Raw genomic sequence first — 21,852 nt, 5'->3', positions numbered from 1 at the left:
AAATATTTCCATAAAAAGATTGCTTAAAGTAACAAAGTCCTACTAAACCCAAATGATTAAGTTGTACACTTAAAGCACAAGATAAACTGAAAATAAGAAAAAAGTTCTGAAACTCCTTATTGCATACACATTTGCAACTTTAGAAAAAGGTTGGGTACTATATCAACTTACTTATTCACATGTCTCACGTTATAAATCACTCATATTAAAACAAATTGACAAGTATGTAACATAAATAATTGTAATACCATAAATAATTAACTAATTGGTATGTATGTTTAATCGAATGTGTAATTAAGGACTTGTTCATTACAAAATCAACTTAAATATATAACTATGAAAACCAAATGGCCATCACAAGCTTGCTCGGCCGGTCAGGAGAATTTCAATAAGATTTCCTTCTGAAGAAGTCCCGCGTTAGATTATTGCAAGTGTATGCCACTTACTAGGGAGAACACTTATGTAGGAGGATTCAAGCTCGGATAAAAAGCGGTTGACATGGGAACTTCCTATGACTAACTTCATTTAAAAAAAATTATGATAACCGCATACTACATTTAATATTTGACAAATTTAATGAATGAAAGAGAGTAGGATAATAAGTTACATAAACATCTTAAATGTCATAGTTAAAGAAAAATATACAAATATTCACACGGTTATAATAGTTTTTTTTTACTTAAATTGGTTTGTATTGAATATCCTAATACAACATAATTTGCTATAATTGATTTATCGTTATATTGTATTAATAAAATTACTTGGTATAACAATGTTTATCCATATGAAACACATAATTAGTGATCAAATTATTCAATATTTTTTTCATATTTTCTTTGAGATTGTCACCAATACAACCATAAGAATTCAAAAAAAGTTATTATTTATTGTCTCGCAACACACAACAATTACAAAGTAAAAAAAGGAGTAAACATATAAATATGAAAGTCTAAGAATCTCCCATAATAATAGTTTCTATAACTAAAGATTTGAATAGATTTATACGTAAAAAATCGTTATTTTAAACTGCTTTGAAGAATATGCATAATTGAAAGCGCTATAGCAGATAACTGGAAGGTCGCATCATTTCTCTTGGTTAATGGTGAAACCACGCCCCTTTTCTGCTTAAACCCATCTTCACATGTAGTAGTGGCATCCATAACCGAACTTATTTGAATATTTGCATCAAGAAAACGCTTGGAATTATAACTCTGCATGGCTTGTTTGATGCCTGAAATAGCATCGGAATAAAGTTCAAAACAATCTTTCAAACATGACTTCACATAAGGATCGAGCTTTGTTGTGTTGTTCTTGAGCAATCGCTTGATGTAACACCTTGTGTCGGTGATGTTATACCTTGTTAGCCTAATGGACATCATCCCAAGGCCTTTAACGTCAACGCAATGGCTAGCGGGCGCAGGTTGAAGAGAGGTGGTGCAAAATTGGAGCTTCACGTTAGGGTCTTGTTGTGAAGAGGTTTTGCAAGTGTCATATATGAGATCTTGGCCATGGATGGATATGAAGAATAAGGAAAATATTAAGAAAGTAAGAGAGAAAGATGAAGGACTCATTTTTCTTGTGTAAAGTTTGGAGAATGTTTCTTGGTTTTCTTGTGAACAATGAGCGGATTTATAGAGAAAGAAAAGGTTAATTAATACTTGTGGATCTTGTGAAATGAGTACTTTGAACTTATAAATTTTATTTATAATTTTGCATGCTTTTCCTATATATATATATATATATATATTACATTTGTTGTTGTTCTTTTTAGTTTCTTTTATCAGTTAAAGCCAATGAAACTTCTTTTTATAAAATAAAGTCTAAAATTGTCACATGACTCACATTAAACTACCAAATGTAGTAATAAGTAATAACAATTTAGCAATCGAAGGTAAGCTTGGGTTGTCTAAATATAAATCTTTAAACAATTTAGACGTTTTGCAATTCTAAAAATTGAGTTGTAATGACTTGATATTCATGTTGATTTACCATTTTATATCTTCTTTGATTCACATAATTTTGATTGGTTCATTAATTTATTTTTAATTATTCATTTTACAATTATTAAATTCGTATATGAGCTATATTTTTTCCATTAAAGAGTTAAACGTCGATAAACCTAGCTCATATAACTCTATTTTTTAAAAAAAACTTATCTTTTTTACCCGTTGAATTTGATCCATCGTCACTTGAAAAAACATAAGTTTATCCAACATCTTGATATCACTAGACCAAAGACACTTTGGTGCTCATATAACTCTATAAACATGTGATTTTAACAATTGTGATAAAGAGTTAAATTTGGTAATAGGTAATTTGGACCAAATCCATCTCTTTGTGAATTCAGTCAGTATTAATTTGATTTGGTATGGTATGGTATCAACATTTGTTGTAACAAATGAAAGACAAATCCTAAACTATAAAGTCATGATAGGCCTAATATAATATCGACACGTGTTTTACATCGATCGAAAAACTATAAAAACAAATACCGGTAGTGGTTCCAATAACACCAATACTAGTATCAATGTTGTTCGGTTGGAAAACTAGGACAAATTTGGCTACAAGGGGATAAGTGTCCCGTCTACTATTTGCCCCTTGTGTAAGGATGTGTCAGAATCTGTTATTTATGTGTTTAGAGAGTGCGTCTCGGTTAAGAAGATTTGGGATTTGGTTGAAAGGTGGCTTGATGTGAAGTTGCCAGCTTTGCGATTCTCGAATGATCTCATGGAGTGGGTTGAGTACTCGTCTTTAAGCGTGCTCAAAAGAAATTGTGGGTGCAATTATATGTCCCCGTCTACTATTCGCCCCTTGTGTAAGGATGTGTCAGAATCTGTTATTTATGTGTTTAGAGAGTGCGTCTCGGTTAAGAAGATTTGGGATTTGGTTGAAAGGTGGCTTGATGTGAAGTTGCCAGCTTTGCGATTCTCGAATGATCTCATGGAGTGGGTTGAGTACTCGTCTTTAAGCGTGCTCAAGAAAGAAATTGTGGGTGCAATTATATGTCGTTTGGTGGGCAATTTGGAAGCTTTGAAATGATACTGTTTTTTTGAAAACATGTATGAGGCATGCGGTGTTTTTTGATGATGTTACTTCTCTTTTCTTTGGTATTCGAGTAGAAAGAGTATGTGTAAAGTTAATTGGTTACAGTGGTTGAAGAACCCTCTTTTATTCATGTAATTTTCCTTTCTTGTTTGTGTGCGGTTACTGTGCTTTATATAATTTCCGTCGTTCATAAAAAAAATGTTGTTCGGTTGGAATCATGTTTGTCACAGTAGGTGTAACATCACGAAAATATCGGGCTAAAAATGTCAATTTTTAAAGTCAATGGACAAATTCTGTCAAATTCTAAACTTCAGGGGCCAAAATGAAAAATCCGATTTCTGGACCCATCGCGCTACACGACGGTTCAAGAAAGACACCCATCGCGTACCGCGATGGGTTGTCTGACAGGTATTGACACGTGTGCCACGTGGCACACGGTGGCAACGTCTGCTGCCACGTGTCACCACGTGGCAACACGTCCGCCACTTGCCGCCACGTGGAACGACGCATGCCACGTGTTGACACGTGGCAGGTCTAGTGGTGACTGGCCAAGCCTAGTCGCGGTACACGACAGGCAAAACCTGTACGCGACGGGATCAAATTTTGGCTATAAATAGGGGGGGTCACGGCATTGATCCTCTCACACCTTAAATTCACACACATACTCTCTCACTACTCTCTCTAAACCTCGAAATACGTGCCATCGATCCACCTCGTTAAACATACCCTGTTACCTCGTTTTCCGTGCCCATTACCTCGATATACGTACCACCTACCGACTACGTTCCAAGTAAGGAGGAAGTGCTGCCCCGACGTCCCGAAGTTTACCTCGAAGTACGTGCCGAGAAGTGCTGCCATCTCGAAAAGCGTGCCAAGTGAAGAGCAAGAGTTTACAAGAAAGGAGTATTGATTGAGCGGCGTCGAAGTGCTGCCCAAGTGTGAAGAGTATTTTTAAGCCAATCAAGGTAGGCATAATGCCCGACCAAAATAATAATAAAATATTATAAAGACTTAATACCCCGAGTCAATATTATTCTCGATAAACAAAGAAATGAATAACAAATAAAATAAAGAAAGAAAAATAAAATATATATATATGAGTATATATATATGTATAAATATTTTTTGTTATAAAATATATTATTTAAGTATAATGAGTATACTTAAATAATAAAGAAAAGAATACGTTTCTTAAAGAAGAAGAAACGTCGGTTTTTTTTAAATAAACTAAAGGTTTATAAAGATTACTTTTTAACTAAATGTTTTAAAGTAAAAAAGAAATATTGAACTAAAGGTTCATCGAGATAAATAAGACTAAAGGTCTTAAGCCGGATCGTGTATCCGACTAATGAAAGTTATACTCGTACTATAGGTGCGAGATAGCGAGAAAGACTCAACGGACGGTGTTTGAAGCCGATCCCATTTGAAAGGTGAATACGCTCCACTTTTATAAACTTGTTTTCAAACAAACAAACATGTTATGTGTAAAACTTTACATGAGGCTTCGTGTCTCTAAAAACATTGTAAATAAGAGTATAAACCTAGCCCTCAGGCTGTGGTATACATTTGTCTGGATCCTTACATATGTGGTATGCGGTGGGCACATCGCACCACGCCTGGTCACGACCTCCAGCCACAATGGGCCGAACCAAAGTATGTTCGAGTGAGAATGACCTTGTGTATATTTATGGCATCTAAGTACGTCGGAACGCTGCGGTGTTCTGCTGAGATGACCTAGTGTAGAGACTCGAGTTTATAATGATTGTTTAACTTGATTATTTCTAAGCCAAGATGGGCCGAAGCTTACGTGGTCTCGAGGGGTAATTAAGTAAAGAAAATATTTTTAGCGTCAGCATATTCACCAGCATTCGTTGCTGACGTATTTTTATAACATTTTGCAGGTAATCAGGAATAGAGCTTGAAAAACGAAAAAGCTCAAGAATCCAATGGCTCGGATAATTTTATGTAAATATTAAAATATGGTGGTTTTGTAAACTTATAAACAAGTAAAACTAATCGAGACTATCGTCTCGTCTTTTGTATTGTAAATATTTATAAATATAATCCTTATGTTTTTACAAAGTCTTCCGCATTAACTCGCAACTCTGATTTATTTACAAACATGGTACCATCTATGGATCATACCCTAGGCCTAGAATGGGGGTGTGACAGTAGGCTAGTTTAAAAACAACTTCGTTTTTAACAAAATTTATATCGAGATATAAACACAACTAACAACAATATTGTTCGGTCGAAATCGGTTCGTTTTGGTTCATTTTTTTTCCCAACCCCCTATTCCAAACCTCCACCAAATTCAGAGCAAAACAAAACAATGGCTAACCTGAAAACATCAATATGGTGGATGCAGCATTTTATGATGTAAACATAGCCACACCACAAACCCTTTACGGCTGTGCACGGTCAATACCCGGTGACCCAATTCCACTAGACGGATCTACCGCCAGTAAGCTATTAAGAGTGCAACAATTATCGCTTTTGGGACATGGGTTTCCGTTGGGTATAATACCCTCTTATGCTCCACCTTTATCTTCTTCTTCTTCAACACAAAAGGAATCAGCTTCAGGTTCTTTACATCTTCAGAGTCTGTGGTTGAAACAGCCTGCAGAAAACTGGTAATTTTAATTTTGACCTTGTGAAGTCAACGTTGGAGTTCAAAGATTTTAATTTGATGTAAATTAGATAATATGCAGTTATTATATAATTCATGGTATCAGTAGTTGTATGTATTAAGATGATAAATTTGCGGGTTTGGGTTTAGTATAATTGGGTCCGGGTCAGTTTTTGTTCGAGCATTTAAACTACATGGGTCGGGTTTGGGCCAACCTGACAGGTTCGCGGGTTGATATGTTTAAGCCATTTATTTTTTATTTTATTTTTTAAACTTTGTTTTATGTAATGAATAAATTTGGTTGGGTATTTATGTGAAAATTTAAACTAAAAAGGAAATCGACATAAGATTTTATTATTTATAAATTAGTATTTTTTTGTGTAAAAATGTTAATTTTAAAGTATTAATAACTTAATATATGAAAAAACAGAAAAGAAAAACTTCCGGGTCAAATGCGTGTTCGGGCTCACATGTCTTGCATGATTTTTCGGTTTGTGTTGGGCTGGGCTTGATAACACGACCCGTTTAACACCCCTAAATTCAAGACTTCATAAGTTGACTTCCAAAAGTCAAATTATGTCCAAAATTTGGAACATATAGTGCAGGTGGGTTGGACTGGTTGGTCAAATTCGTCCAATAAAGTTATTATCTTCGATTAAAGCAGAAGCTCTTAAAGCGGATTCAGCGGTTTCTAAATTTAAACATGTTGTCAAGAAGTTTCTTGACAAATCATTCTATTCAACTTGCTTATGTTCTCACCTTAATTTGAGTGAGTCAACTTCTGTATTGCTAAATGTTGAAAAAGATTTCCGAAACAAAAATCAACGTACCAAAGCCGTTCTTCTTCATAAGGCAAGTCAAAGTTTCATTTCCACTTATTTCAATAAAAAGGATTTATTGATCACTAATTTGTTATTTAAAATGTAGCTTCCGAATCATGACATCACTTTAGAAGTTGCTTGGCCCGAGCTTTTTGTGGACCATAATGGTAAATATTGGGAAATGCCAGAATCGATATCGTTGGACTGTTTATCTCTTGTTTCTGAATCAGGCTTAAGGTATCGCGTTGGTATTCATAAAAACGGCGGTCCAGTTAAGGCAGTTGACTTTGACAATGGTCAACCACCAGCTTCTTTGAGCCCGGGAGTGTGTGCAAAAGCCGCCTTTTCGTATGAAAAAAGTAAAGATATTTGGAGAAAACCCGAAACTAAAGAGGATTTGGTGTTAGTAAAAAGAGAAGGGGGTGAATTTCGCAACACGGCTTATGATATTCGTATGAAGGAACCACATGCTACGATATCCGGAATTTTTGGTAAATATTTTTATTCTAGTTGATGTGTACTGTTAAACAATGCCCTCATTATTGTCTGAACTGATTAACCAGGCGGCACGTGTGAAGCATGGGCTAGTGGGCCGAGAAGCCCGTTTGGGGCGGACTTATTTGGTTCAGTTTGCTTTGCAATTCAGCATGGGAAGTTTAGAAAACCGTATGGTGATCTCACTCGATTTGATGCTCGTTTGGATGTGTCATCGGCTTCGGCTTTAGTCAATGGATTTTCAAACACGTTTAAATCTTCTTCGGTTTCACCCCAACTGAATCTGATCCTACAACAGCAGGTAATATAATATCTTTGACCCGAAACTAAACTAATATTGAATAATCTATTTTGTTTATATTTATCTTTTTGCAGATTGCAGAGCCCATTGTGTTTAGGGTGAATTCAAAGGTTTCATTTGGTTCATCAAACGGAGAGCGTTCCCGCCCGCACATAGATGATACGATATACAGCTTGAATTACTCGATGAGGTACCTAGGGTCCGGGAAAGTGGTGGCTTGGTATTCGCCAAAGAGAAATGAAGGGATGATTGAGATGCGAGTTTTCGAGTTTTAGAACAAAAGTAATCTTTTTTGATCTTTTTTGTTTCGGTAGATGATCAAATTTGTTGTAGTTTGAGTGATTAATTAAGACTTTGAAGATTGTAATTTACAAAGGAAAATGAATATTAAGTTATTGTAATAGTTAATTATACATTTTATAGAAAGATCACATGAATGTGAACCACATGGTCATTAATATTTATTAAGTGCACCTAAACTATTATGCAGATATTATGATACACAAACTTGATATTATAAGACACAACTATAAACTGTCTTCCTTAATTAATCAAACTTATTCATAAAACTTTAAAAAACATAAAATAAAGAGTATAGTATAGTGTATACATCTTAAGATTATTATTGTCTTTACATATTTCAAAAATTACTGACCAAAAACCATAAAAAAACACACAAATGGAACATAGCTTATATCACTTAACCACACTCCTAGCATATGTAACCAAACCTCATCAAACCTATACATCATGTATCAATCCATTCTATGTTCCCTTTTATCCAAGGGTTAAATTAGTAAGATAAAAAAATTTAAATTTACCTTCAAGAATAATAATAATATTATTATTACCATATTGCGGGATCATTCTCTAACATCTTCAGTCATCTTTCTAAGCAACTCTTCCAACTCTTGAATCTGTTTGTCTTTCTCTTCAATAATATCATTCGCCTTCTGTAACGCTTCATTATCATACTCGGCTTGTTCTTCCATCATCCTCAAAGATTGTAAAGCTTCCGTATAAAGCGCAGCCTTTTCTTCCTGCAATCTAGTAATCATAGCCATTGCTTGATTCGTAGCTACAGCCGACGCGTTTCTTTCTTCTTCCAACTCTTTATACAAAACACCCATAAGCTTCTTATCATGTTCAACTTGTCTTCTCAATCTATCAACCACACCTTCTCCTTCAATCTCACTCACAACACTTCCGTCTAACGATATATTAGACTCGTTTCTTTCCAACGAGATTCTACTTTGGAGAAACTGCAAACTTGTTAGCTCGTCGCTGTTGAACGATACTTTGGGGCTGATTAGTTTTGGGCTTATTAGACTGTCGTTAGATCGGTTTGATAATAATATCTTTATGTCGTCACTGATTCTTGATGAAGAATTGTTGAATGATTTCTGGTCCAGAAGCTTCCCGGAGAGTTGTCTTCCTTTAGTGCTGATAGCAAGCTTATACGCATCGCCGAGATCCAACTGGTTTGATGTTTGGTGGCCATTTGTAGTTGCAGGCTCTTTGATCACTTCATTTATTACTGGAGCATTGACTGCAACATAAAAAAAACTATTAGCAGCTGGTTTAGTTTATGTTAATGAGTTTGACATTTAATTTTGGGTCAACTTCACTTTTCATATTTCATTGTTAACACTGGTTGAAGGTTTTATCATGTTTACTTCGGTATGGGTTCGGTTTGGGTTGCGATTTATCTCAAACAGGGTTTAAAGTAACTTTAAAGTCACCCGAGTCTATCTTAATGCATATATAATATTACAAAGAAATGAAATTACACAGATAATAGAATAGTTCTGGTAATCATATTTATCATATATATCCAAACCAAATATTATATGATATAAGTCCATATAAAACTTATCAAAGATCATATATATCCAAACAAATTCTAAATATATCCCTCTAAATAATCAAATTATCATATACATCCATTTTAACATATGACCATTTTACCCTTAATTTTTAAAAATTTTATTTTTACCTACTTTTTAACTCGATCTTTTACTGTTTTTCTTTTCTTTTCGTTTTTTACTCTTCATTTTTTACAACGCCTTTTTTACTGCTTTTCCAATTGACTCGAAATCTTAGAGTGATTTTTACAGATTTTTTACTATATTTCTAATTTACTTGATTGAATATCCAATTTTTTTTCATATATGTTGTAGTTCATATAAAAAGATTAAATGGGCATATTTATGGGAAAAATAAGGCATAGCACGTCTGATCTCTATATTTTTTCAGCCTGGTTCGCTGTACAAAAATGGGTCGTGGGTAAAAATGTAATTTTAAAGTTTTAAGAAAATTAAGGGTAAAATGGTCATGACATGAATTGTCTTTATGGAATATGTTAAAAATGGATATGTGTGATATTTTAATTATTTTAGAGTGTGTATATGATATTTATGGAATCTGATTTGGATATATATGGCATTTGACAAATTTTGTATGGATATAATTTTCGTAATTGTAATCGTAAATATAGATAACTAGAATCATAACAACCAAATAAATGATAATTACATTCAAAATACACATCCAAACACCTCTAATAAGGAGAGTGAACTTACTTTTCTCTAGAAAGTCACCAGCAGGACTTTTGGCATTATTGGACGGCAAAACCTCATCAAAGGAGACCGGTTCATTAATCCGAGACACTTCTTCCTTAATTTCATCATTCTGACATTTAACTTCATCTATATCACGCGTCGAGACAGTCGCAGAATCATTGTGAACCTCAGGAACAATATCAGAAACCGGGAGTTCTAACTCACTGCCAGAATTAACATCTTTCTTATATTCAACCTCTGGTGAAAGAGAAATTAGATTCTTTTCGATACGTGAAGATTTACCAGATTCGAGCGACTCGTCCACAAAAATGTTCTTTTCATTCTTGATATGCTCACCATTTACGATCAAAGTATCCGAAGCACGAGAATGTATTGAATTAGCATATAGCGTTTGTTCATTAACATTGGAAAGAACTAGAGAAGAAATCTCAGATTTGTGATGATTACAGATTGAATCCCAGTAAATTCCTGTTTTGTCCTTGGCTAGAACATGATCATGTCTTGAGCATAGTACGCACGGACGTTGAAGTTGACAGTATGATGCAAATTTTGCGATCAAGTATGTGAAACATGCATCCATGAATAATAAAACCATGAGCATCCATTCGGAAACTGCAAATTGTAACGCTTTTGAAAGCCTGTGGAAATAACTGTGTGGCTGAAATGAGGAGTTATTATTCTTCAGTCCCATTACAGAAAATGTCGAGATCAATAATCTTGGAGTCACGCTGAAAGAAAAATTTAAGACAAAAACAGTAAATAAGCGTGCGATAATTAAGAAACATGTATAGAAGCTCTTTAAGCTCTGATGTGGTTGGATGTGCATTTAAGCTGATTCGGTTTTGAGTGTCTGATTTAATGGATAACTCGAGAAAATTAAAATATTACAGAAACAAACTAAACTAAAGCTAAGACATAACTAAAGACACTCCACTAAAATTCGATAACCTTTATCCTACGTCTCCAAGAACTCTAGTCACCCATCAAGTCATCAGGGAGGTGCAAGCCTTGCAAATCATGTCTTATCCACCTATCCAATGACATGTCTAATCATGTCGGTGAGAAATGAGCTATATCACTATATATATGCCCATGTCCCCATCTCTGTACAACCGATCCTAAATACTTGAACTTGGTTGTATGCGAGACAAGTTGGCCTTCAACGGTAAATATTATAGACATAGGAAATCAATTCTTACTACTATCTTATTCCTAATCTTTCTTAATCTATAACTAATAACTTAATCACAAATCTTAACTGATACTAATACTTGACTAATGATTATCTAATAATACTAATATCAAGATTATGATAAAACTCTAATAGCTTGGAAAGTGAACACCAACAATTATGATTTTTTTTTCATTATTAATCTGGTCACAATAATTAGATTGGATTGGATTGTTAGGTAATGATGGAAGCAATAATCAAAATCTTAAAACACAAATCCAAACACCCCATGAAGTTAATAATCAAATAAAAAATATTTCAAATAAGGATCTAATAACACAAGATCATAAAAAGCAAGAAAAAATGAAATCATAAGATCATATAACTAATGATAAGAAAGAGATCATACCTGAAGAATACAAGAGAGAGAAGATTTGTAAGTGGAAGAGGAATGGATCTTGTTTAGATTAAAACAACAACTGTAACAATTATTATTGTATTATATGAGCAGGAATCTGGTATGTCTGAAACAAGAAACAAGCTTTATAAAGTCCGAAGATTCAAAGAAACAGAAGAAGTCAGTCGGCTACCGAAAGTAATAGCAGCCATGACCCATGTCATTAACTTTTTTAGTCAACTAATTGTTACGAAAAATACTTACTTTTTGTATTATTTAAAGTATTTGTAATAAAAACAAAATTTAAAATCTTAAACTTTATTTTTCTCTTTACAATATTAATTTTGTATTTCTAAATTATTTACAAGTAAATTTAAGTTTTAATTAGTGTATGTTATATGTCTACAAACTAAAAGTTGTGGTGATTACATACAACTTGGTGCTTTTAAATTATTACTTTTTGGTTATTTTTATATTTTCTTTTATCATAAGACTAAGATTGGTTATTTTTTTAGGGGTAATAATTTGGGCTTTTAAATATCAAACATTATACCTACCTTAAGAGCACTTACAATAAAAAAGGTTTTGAGTGTTGTTTGAATTACGTGATTAGAGTAAACTTCACTCACAATAAACGTTGTTATGATGTTTGTTGAATTTTTTTTTAAAGAGAATGACCTTTTAAAAGAAATTTGGAATACGAGGTGGTGCATATAGTTTAGGCTAGAGGGTATGAATCAATGACCCCCCTCCCCTAACTCATTTCACTAGTGACATGAGGCCACTGATGGAGGTCACGCACATTAGTGACCAATCATTTTTTTCTTTTTTAATTGTTTATGATATTAAATAATGTAATTGTGAAGAATGAGGGGAATTATCGATACCTCTAGTTGAAGGGTGAGGAAGAATGAGAGGCAAAGCCGAAGTGATGAATAAGAGATAATGTTTTAAATGAACCATACCCTTTAGCCTTGTGAATGTTTGTTATCATGGGTGCTTTAGGAAGCATAAGATCACGGGATGATGATATGAATAATTGTGAGTGGCAAATGAGGTTTGTCAAGGTTAGTTCACACAAACAACGAGTAAATGATTTTAACCAATACAACTTTCATATGTTATTATTCTATTTCTCTTTTTAGTTTTCATACACAGTTTTTTTTTCTTTATTGTTAGAAACAAAAAGGATACATTTTAAAATTTTCAAGAAATACAAGACAACAATAAGGATTCTTCCAGCAAAATACAAAAATAATAAATCTAAGTGGTAATAATATAATGGTGAAATGGATAATAAGATAACTTTTTACTTGCGTTTTATAGGAAAATATTAGTTAATAGTTACAATGTGTAAGAGCCTGAAATGAGCATTTGACATTAGACTCCCGACATGGTCATTCAACATAACGTCAATAACCGTGCAATCAAATGAGTTACATAATTAATATATTTACTATGTTTTCTACAATGGAATATTGATCAACTATTACTCTATTAGTGTACTCATGTGACGTGACTTGTGATAAGTCATAGGGTATTTGTAAAGAATATCAATAGGTGTTTGTTAAAACATGCATCCTTTTTTTTCTAAAAGACGTTCAACGTTAACATGTCATAAATCACATTCCAAGATGCAACGAAAAAGCGTGTAACTGTTAACAACTTAACACTAAATAACAACTATGTTAAAGTTGAACAAAATTTTCTATCACAAACTAAACTCATGAAATTGTAGTAGACTAGTAGATGTGCCAAGTATATACGGAGTATAGCACAATCATTACTTTGGTGGAGTGGTTAGGAGTTTTATCTTAGATTCACTTAAGAGTTTCTTTAATTTAACAATAATGGTTCAAACCCCACTCATTTGCCATATTCCGAGTTCAAACCACTAAAATGAATTCCAGTACGTCATAAGATTTAACCCGTAATTTAGCTGGTGTTCGTCGTTCAAAGGAAAATCTATCAAGGATAGCCTGGGCTTAGCTCCAAATTTTAAAACACAACCCAGCATGGTACAATCACAATGGCTAAACTGGGACCCACATCTTCAACATTTTTGTCCTTGAAACACTCTCCCACCTTTATCATGTCTGCTTTTTTTTTTCTCTTTGTATCCAGCAAAGAACATCACTTTCTACCCCCTTTTCTTGAATTACTTTTGTTATTATTGTTATTATTAAGTTTTTCCTTTATACCTGGGCTGGTTAGGGTTTTACTACAAATTTTGAAGATGGTCAACAAGAAGATTTGTTATCTCTGGTGGTGGATAGTGGCTCTAGGCTACTTTCTGCTACTTGCACCTACTTCTGTTTGCTCCAAGAATCATGGTAATTGTTTCTCATTGCTTGTTTCTATAGCTGTTTTTTTTTTTTTTTGTGAATTTAGACATTAATGGTGGTAGATTTTGTCCTATGAAAAACTCAGTTTCTGTATCCCAGAAACACAACAGCTGATGAACTGTGTTATTTGTGCTGTTTGGTTTTTATATTATTTGCTTTTGAATTTTTTTTAGAAAATTGTTAACTATATTAGACTTGGGAATGTAGAAGTACAGGAAAATATATAAGATATATAATTAACAATTTATATATTTGTGTTCTCTACAAACAGAGCTTTACAACAAGATAAACTAAATGATATCAACACTTATAAATTATATTTTGATCTATTTGTGACACAAATTACAGAAAATCAAGCAAATGATCTCGTCGACATTATCAACAAAAACCGAACATCAAAAAAGCTTCCACTGCTAAACAACAGCCCTGGCCTCGGCTGCATAGCCTTACAATACATAAAAGAATGCAGGGGTAATTGCAGTCAAAACAACACACTCAACTGTAACCCCCCAGAAAACGACTTCACCGAGATCTTTGCACCAAATTGTGGGGTGGAGCTTCCTACATTTGGCACAATCTCGGGACTCATTGTTGGCTGTCAACAAAAGCATCTAGACCCTCCGGAAACCTTCTCTCGGGTACTCATTCACAGCAACAAAAGTCTTTCGGTTATACACAATAAGACACATACTGAAGTTGGAATCGGGATTGTGCGTGGGAAAGGTCATAAAGGCGCTTACTTGTGGTGTGCTTTGTTTAGCAGCAATGAAAAGAACTCTACTTTTGTTCTTGAAGATCTTGGTAAGGGGATTGAGCAAAAGGAAGGGTGTTACAGTGGAACTGGTGTTTCTTGCAGCTCGGGAGGGCGAAATCGTAATTTTGTATTTGCAACAAATTGTGTTTGGACTATGGTTTTCTGTTTTCTTGTAATAGGTAGAAATGGTTTCTTTTAAAAATGTGAATTTTTGGAGTGTCCCATCTTATTCAATGTTTCATTTCTTTGTTCATTCATTATGAAACTTGTAAAAAAACCATAATATATAATGAAACTTGTTCATTCATTATGAAACTTGAAAAAAAAAAGGAGGTAACATAACCATAATCAGATAAGAGTATTGGAAAACAAAGTTTTATTTTCGATAATTAGTTAGATATAGCCAGTGAGCTTAGATAAAACAAGATAACATTCAATTTAGACATGCATCTATGTCTTGCCTATTTACATACAATGTGTAAACATGAGCATATATATAATCTATATGTATATATACAATTGCATCATCAAGCTGGGAGTTCTGAAGTTGAAACCGAAGCCTGCGTGTCTGCATTTGTGTCACAAACATTGCACCTGCATACCGGGCACACGCTGAAACAAACAAACAAACAAACAAACAAAAAGAGCAGAAGTTGCATCAGAAAGTATGTTTCCGTGTAGCAAATGATACAAAATAACTTGAATGCGCGTCAGTTAAATAGTTATTATTGTAATGATACATACCCGTTGACTTCTTTCAGCCATTTATCGACACAAGGGGCGTGATATTCATGTTGGCATGGAAGAACCCTAATTTTATCTCCTTCCTCATAATCAACCAGACAGATGTAGCACCTGTTCCACAAATTGGTTTCATTATTACATCAACCTGCATTTTGTGTCAAACTATTGACCATTTGAAGGACTTACTGTTGTACATAATTTGGGCCAGTTTCAGATGCACCCATTTTCTTATGACGTTTAAGAAGAAAAGAATCTACAACAGACTCTGGCGCAGGTAGTGAGAGCATTGGCATTGACAACGATAGAGGCTGCCTGTGAATTTCTTCCAATACCTAACCAAAGCGTTTTCTAATTAATATTGAATAACAAACACTATTATATTCAAATATTATAAAATTACCTCAGACAAAGCCTGAGCAAGCAAAACCACACGAGATATGGTTCCAAGTGTACCAGCAGCCTCTTCACCCATGAAAGACGAGACACATGAGCATGTTCCATCACGATGCAGCCCAGATGCACATAACCTAGCTTCTTCATCAACACTACCTAAACCTCTTTCTGACATCTACACACATAGAACCGAAACCTAAAGATTAAACTTTTAGCAGACTAACAGAATACTCACACATACATGACATGAATGTTATAATGAAACTTTAGGGTTTTTTTATTTCCTCAATAACCGTGGTTGTTGAGAGTTGGGAAGTGATATTTGGTTTTTGATGATTTGACAGCTTACCAAATTGTGACATTTTAACCTAAATTGACTACACTCTTCAAGAAATGAGTTAAATAAGATCTTAAGAGATTTTATTCTTCAAAAGCAAAGTAGATAAAGTATACGCCAAAAAAAACGCAATTCCTAATATATACTGTCCTCAAACTCCAAAACAAATGTCAAGACTGTGAAGTTTGACTCGGAAAATATGAAACTGGTTGACTGTAAGTTATATACATATCCCTCAACAATGAGAAAACACATACCTGTGATCTAAAGTGCCTTCTCTCTTCATTTCTACCATGACTTCTATAATAACCATGTCCATGCCCATGGTGATGATCATCATCATTAATATCAAGAAGCCACCGATCGCGAGATCCAAAATCATCAAGATTAGTTAAAAATGAAGGAAAATTACTTTCCCTCCTATACCTGCGCCTAGATGAAACAGGCCCAAAAATCCCACTAAGCCCACCGGCATTCCTTCTTGCTTCACGACTATTAGTATCAGAAACGCCACTGGTAAATCCATCAGGAGATAAACTCCCTGATTCCACAACGAGTATTCCCGTACCAGAAGTTGTTATACTACTTCCAAACATCCGAAGACTTAGAAACGAATCAGAAAGAACCAACAAAGCCCGTGTATTGGAATCCACACTTCTAGGGCTTGCATCATCATGATTCTGCCCTGAACTTACATCAGAATCAAGAGTTTCTTGAGTTACATTGGTGGAAGAGCTCATGGGCCTACCTTCATTCACGACACTTTGTGGGCCCACCCCAGAAACCGGGTCCGACCCGTGATTCCCCAACACGGGTTCTTCAGTTGTATGACTTTCAGACCCTTCAGGTTCTGACTCTGAAGATTTGGAGCTGGTGCATACAGCTTCAGAACCGAAGAATGAAGTAGACACACCTGCAGAACTTATGGATTCAACACTAGCAGGAGGAAGGTTTTCTATGGAGTTGACTGGTGATTCCAACTGCAAGCGGTGGATGAAATGAAATGTCAAAGATATCAAATGGTCAAACACAAGGTTAGTCAAACTACTTGATTAGCGTCCAGAAAGAAAGTAACTATGGGCCATAAAATAAACAGTTACAGAGCAATAAGATATTGGAACCATACCCGTATGCTGCTGATGCGAGTCATAACCAATAAACGAAACTAGAACCATACCCTTATGATGATGGCAACCTTATATTGACTCGGGTGGCAATCTAACAGAAGAGTCACACAACCACACAAGTCAAGAAGACGTAAAAAGTAACTAAAAATGATTGGTTTCATTGTTTCTAGTCTGGTTCGCTATTTTTCACTATCTTACAAAATTCTTAAGTGCATAAATGTGCATTGTAGGCTTGTACATTTAAGATGTCCAACAAAGTAGTTAAAAAGAGTTTTTTCCTTTATTTCGTCTATAAGAGTCCACACTGAAGACCTACCACTCAAAATTAAGGATAGCTAGGAAATCCGATCAGTCTTCCTACAATAACCTCCCCATTCGGTCATACTTGTGAACTTTGAATTCTAAGTTCATGAAAATTTTGCCCAATAAATCAGAAAATCATAATAATTAACGGTGTTTGGATGATCCTGACTGAATTATTTGACTAATGCGACTTGATGTCACAAAGATATGTTCTTTAAGGTCCAGATAAACAGATACCGCTTCAGCTTCAGCTTATGATTATTGAGTTATTAAGGGATCAAGTAATCAGCTTTATATAATCAATTTCAAAACAACTACAACAAAAATAATCATAAATAGTGAATAATTCTAACTATTACATAGAATTGTCAATGTACCCATTCTTTTAACTTAATCCGAAAGACTTTTACTCTCATTTCACAACACTAATCCTTTTATTTCACAAAAAAATTATCTAACACTCTCTCTGCAGACCCTTTTCAATTCAGTTGCGCATCAGTCTCTTAGTACTAATAACCATAGTTTCACGCTTCGACTCCGATTAATCGCTAGAGTCAAAATTGAAATTTGGTATATATATGTATGTATGTATGTATATTTAAAAAAATACATATAAAATTCAGCCCGACTAACGCGTAGTGAGTTGTACAACACTGTTAATTTAAAACAAGTAATCACCACAGAAACTTCAGTCTACCAGCTACGGGTGTGCAAAAAACCGAAAAAACCGATCCGAAACCAAAAAATCCAAACCAATACAAAAACCGATGGTTTGGTTTTATGTTTTTGTAAAAACCGCACCAACGGTTCGGTTTTGGTTTTGCATTAAAAAAAACCGAAAAAACCGAACCGAGCCGAATTCCTAAATTTTTGTTTTTTTATATTTTATATTAAGTAATTTATAAGAATTTAATAAATATGTAACTTTAATATTTTAGATCAAATGTATAACAGTCTATTATTTTACAATTAACAAAATTATTTATACCTAAATTAATTATTTTTTGCCAAAACTTTTTTTTCGGCCTAAAATTTTAAGCTCAAATGGCAAAAACCAAAAAAAAACCAAAACTGAACCAAAACCAAAACAAAAACCGAAACCGAACGGTTTCAAAAACTCCAAAAACCGAAGTTTTGGTTTTCGGTTTGGTTTAGCCAAAAACCGCACCGAACCGCACCACGCACACCCCTAGACTACCAGCAACAAAAGCCCCAAACTTATATTTCATTTTAAAAAAATCGCCCCAATTGTTGATCAAAATAACATAAACCCTAAAACAAAACTCCTAAATGAGATCAAAACAACCATCAATATAACACAAATAGATCTAACTAACTCGCTATAACAAATTAACAATCACCAACAGAGTCTGTAAACAATTAGGGATAAATAATTAGGGTTCTAGATGATAATAATCATAATAAATCTGAAACAGCATACTGACCTCTAAGACGGATGGATGAGAACTGGAGTTGGTGGATGATGTACGGCCGCATAGTAGTATTGAAGATAGCATTCGCTTCAGTCTTGACGGCTGTGAGGATGGATCCGAGCCGATTCGACTAGTTCTGGAACCCATGGATTTGGATTTGGATGAAAATTTGTTTGAAATGAAGAAAAAATAAAGTCGTGTGTCTGGTGAAGATGGGTTTCGTATGATGGTGGTGAAAGCCGCAACAAATTTCTTGGTTATTTCACTTCACTTCACTTCACTTCACTTCACTTCACTTCTTGCCCACGTCATTACCACTTTTTCTTTTGTATTAATCTCTCTCAAAAATATGAAAAATGGAGAAATCTCAAAATGTAATAATTTTTATAGAAATGAATTTATTAATTTATAAAATCCCAAATTAACAAATTTTTCTCTTGTCCTTAAATTTATTATAAAAGAAATAGTACCTTTTATCTAGTTTTTTTTTTATTCTAAGCATTATAAATACACGTAGTTAAGTTAGGTGTATTCATTATTTACCGTTTGTGATTTTATGTCACGTCAGCAGTTTAACGCTATACAACCACTTTCATATGTCTTTCATCGTATTTTCAACCAAATATGCAAATATTGAAATTGAGACCCAAACCAATTTGGGTTAAAACCAGTTTGAGTTTGGTTGTGTCTAGTCAACATCGGGCTTAAGCTCATATAGGCCTTGGGTTAGGATCAACATATAATGGGAAAGAATCGGATTTGAGCGCTTTGAACCCACTTCACTTCAAGTTTGACAAAATTCAAATCGATTTAAACGATACAATTCAGTTCGAGTATGAGGCAGGCCAAACCGGTTTTTAAAATTTTTTTTTTAAAACTCATATCAAAATTAAGGGATATTCTAATTTATAATAAACATTATATAAATATCAAAAATCAAAATTGTGTCCGTCTCTAAAAAAACACTATTCAGGACTGGTCATTGATGTTCAGGTACTTTTTTTATATCCATTTATGTTGAGTTATTTAGAGGTATGCCTATGTGTTGCATTCATGTTGACCACTATATGTTATCTGTTTATTAGCTTGCAGTAGACATTCATATATGCTACCATCAAGTGAAGCTCATATTAAGGTTATTCATTTGTTCATTTACATAATAGTTTTAGCTGTCTTTATGAGGTTAAATGCCTAGGTTGAGCTCTTAAGGCTAACAAAAGATGGTGCCTATCTGGGACACATATACAGATCAATATTGATGAGTTTCTTTTAGTTATTTCAAGTAAGCCATTAATTAATATTTTTTATATTTTTTAGTCCGATAAAGATCTTCATACAAATAAAACCAAGAACCTGTTTAAACTATGAGCATCAGGTTTGAGCCAGTTGCAAGGCAGTATGTGATTTGGGCTTCGCACGGTCTGAACCAGTAGCCACTTTTCCCTAAGGTGGTTGTATAAATACACATAGTTTGAAGAAAACACGGTTAATTTCCCCTTCGTGATGTAAGGGTAGCATGGGAAATTTATATATGTCTTCACTCTTGAGCATATTATGACTTGATATTGAGGAATGTTACCTTCTACTAGCTGTGAAAAGGCACAAGGTTTCAACAGATATGCCATTAATGACCATTAGAAATATTGCTAAGGTATTATATTTTCAACAACTACACCGAGTCACAAGTTGAAAACTAAGAGATGAAATAACGTAAATGCTTTCTTTTTCTTGGTTATTTGAAGTTATATGATGTTGCTCTTGGGTTTGGGAAACTTTTGATATGTCTAACATACAGCTGTGATCATATAAATTGGATCAATCGTATATACAGTTTTAAGGTATTATAATATGTTCTGCTTTATGGTTATTGTTTGAAACTTAGCCCAATTTCATTTTGTATATCACCTCAACGCTCCGCCCGCTGCATCGCGCGGATTTAAATACTTGTTATACATAAAACGTTAAAAAATGAAATAAAAATATATATACAATTCAAATGATAACAACTAAATAACAATTGTGTCATGTCAAACAATGAGTCAAATTATATGTGTACATACAATGTTAATGTCTTAAAAATCAATGACACAATATAAAAACAGTACTGACATGTCATATTACAAGAGGAAAATCATAGGTTTTCATATAACATGTTCGATTGATTTTTTTTGGAACGGAAACTTTCATTCAACAAATTAGCAAGGCGTTATAACCAACAAACAAACCAACAAGCAAAATGCGGAACTTACATCGAAAAATTACACCAATATTTTCAAGAAAAACTACTAAACGGAGATCGGTATTTGATCCAAAAATAACCCAAAGCCTTAATATCTTCCACAAATTTAGATAAGTTTGCAAATTGGTTATAAAAAATCACTTCGTTTCTCGACTTCCATATGCATCAACATGTTGTAAGAGTTATCGCGTGAAGAACCTTAGCCTTCCGATGGTCTAAGATACTAGCTTTATGCACCTTAAGAAGGTCACTCACCGAGAAGGCATATATTGGTGGAATTTGGCACCAATTACTAATAAACTGCCAAACCATCGTAGCAAAAAAAACACGAGATGATAAGGTGCTCACTAGTTTCTTCCCCTTCACCACATAATCTACAAACCGAACCCACATTCACATTCCTTTTTGTTAAGCCCACAAGAGTCGAAGCTCTATGATAGAAAAATCACCGGTAACGGGTAGGAATTGAAACTAAAATTAAATGGATAGAACAACGGCTCGTTTTCGGATACAGACACACCACCGAACCAAACCGAAGGGCCGCGATAACCAACCGAAGATACAGACACACCATTCCGGATAAGAAACCGTGTCTAAGATCACCACTCGAGATGCCAAAATCGAGCTAGCAAAGACGAATTAACTTTAACTCAAAATCCATTTGAGAGAAAATTAACACAATAATTTTTAATCATACATAAACTTCTGCCCTCATTCTTCTTTCACGAAATGTTTA

General features: G+C 34.1%; 3 protein-coding genes and 2 pseudogenes across 5 annotated transcripts; 2 read left to right on the top strand and 3 right to left on the bottom strand.

Annotated features, from left to right (window-relative positions):
* Window positions 1–688: 688 nt before the first annotated feature.
* LOC143602688 (putative invertase inhibitor pseudogene) lies at window positions 689–1,611 on the bottom strand (annotated as a pseudogene).
* Window positions 1,612–5,377: 3,766 nt separating this feature from the next.
* LOC143602687 (protein TRIGALACTOSYLDIACYLGLYCEROL 4, chloroplastic-like) lies at window positions 5,378–7,571 on the top strand (annotated as a pseudogene). The gene is made up of 5 exons (XR_013147893.1): window positions 5,378–5,678; window positions 6,280–6,526; window positions 6,602–6,986; window positions 7,059–7,291; window positions 7,366–7,571. The product of XR_013147893.1 is annotated as a protein TRIGALACTOSYLDIACYLGLYCEROL 4, chloroplastic-like (transcript).
* A 314-nt stretch (window positions 7,572–7,885) lies between these two features.
* On the bottom strand, window positions 7,886–11,517 carry LOC143602684 (putative myosin-binding protein 6). Its single transcript, XM_077079720.1, has 3 exons — window positions 11,454–11,517; window positions 9,874–10,601; window positions 7,886–8,840 (listed from the first exon to the last, which is right to left on the bottom strand). Exons 2-3 carry the CDS (start codon window positions 10,562–10,564, stop codon window positions 8,155–8,157), a joined length of 1,377 nt encoding a protein of 458 aa, XP_076935835.1. The 5' UTR covers window positions 10,565–10,601; window positions 11,454–11,517; the 3' UTR covers window positions 7,886–8,154.
* A 1,897-nt stretch (window positions 11,518–13,414) lies between these two features.
* On the top strand, window positions 13,415–14,775 carry LOC143602686 (uncharacterized). Its single transcript, XM_077079722.1, has 2 exons — window positions 13,415–13,774; window positions 14,135–14,775. The coding sequence occupies exons 1-2, from the start codon at window positions 13,471–13,473 to the stop codon at window positions 14,737–14,739; spliced, it is 909 nt and encodes a 302-aa protein (XP_076935837.1). The 5' UTR covers window positions 13,415–13,470; the 3' UTR covers window positions 14,740–14,775.
* A 163-nt stretch (window positions 14,776–14,938) lies between these two features.
* LOC143602683 (uncharacterized) lies at window positions 14,939–19,079 on the bottom strand. 2 transcript variants are annotated; one of them, XM_077079719.1, is made up of 7 exons: window positions 18,890–19,042; window positions 17,141–17,232; window positions 16,272–16,994; window positions 15,685–15,852; window positions 15,471–15,616; window positions 15,285–15,395; window positions 14,939–15,152 (listed from the first exon to the last, which is right to left on the bottom strand). In XM_077079719.1, the coding sequence occupies exons 2-7, from the start codon at window positions 17,162–17,164 to the stop codon at window positions 15,068–15,070; spliced, it is 1,257 nt and encodes a 418-aa protein (XP_076935834.1). In that variant the 5' UTR covers window positions 17,165–17,232; window positions 18,890–19,042; the 3' UTR covers window positions 14,939–15,067. The 2 variants fall into 2 exon arrangements, with proteins under 2 accessions (XP_076935834.1, XP_076935833.1); XM_077079718.1 differs by lacking the exon at window positions 17,141–17,232 and having other exon boundaries at window positions 18,890–19,079.
* Between the last annotated feature and the right edge of the window lie 2,773 nt (window positions 19,080–21,852).

The sequence above is a fragment of the Bidens hawaiensis genome, unplaced genomic scaffold (assembly GCF_021521415.1).
Source record: "Bidens hawaiensis isolate Kalapana, Puna unplaced genomic scaffold, B.hawaiensis_p1.1 tig00059346_1, whole genome shotgun sequence".
Taxonomy (NCBI): Eukaryota; Viridiplantae; Streptophyta; class Magnoliopsida; order Asterales; family Asteraceae; genus Bidens; species Bidens hawaiensis.
Note: the sequence above shows the minus strand (reverse complement) of the source record. Positions and strands in the feature narration are given on the sequence as shown.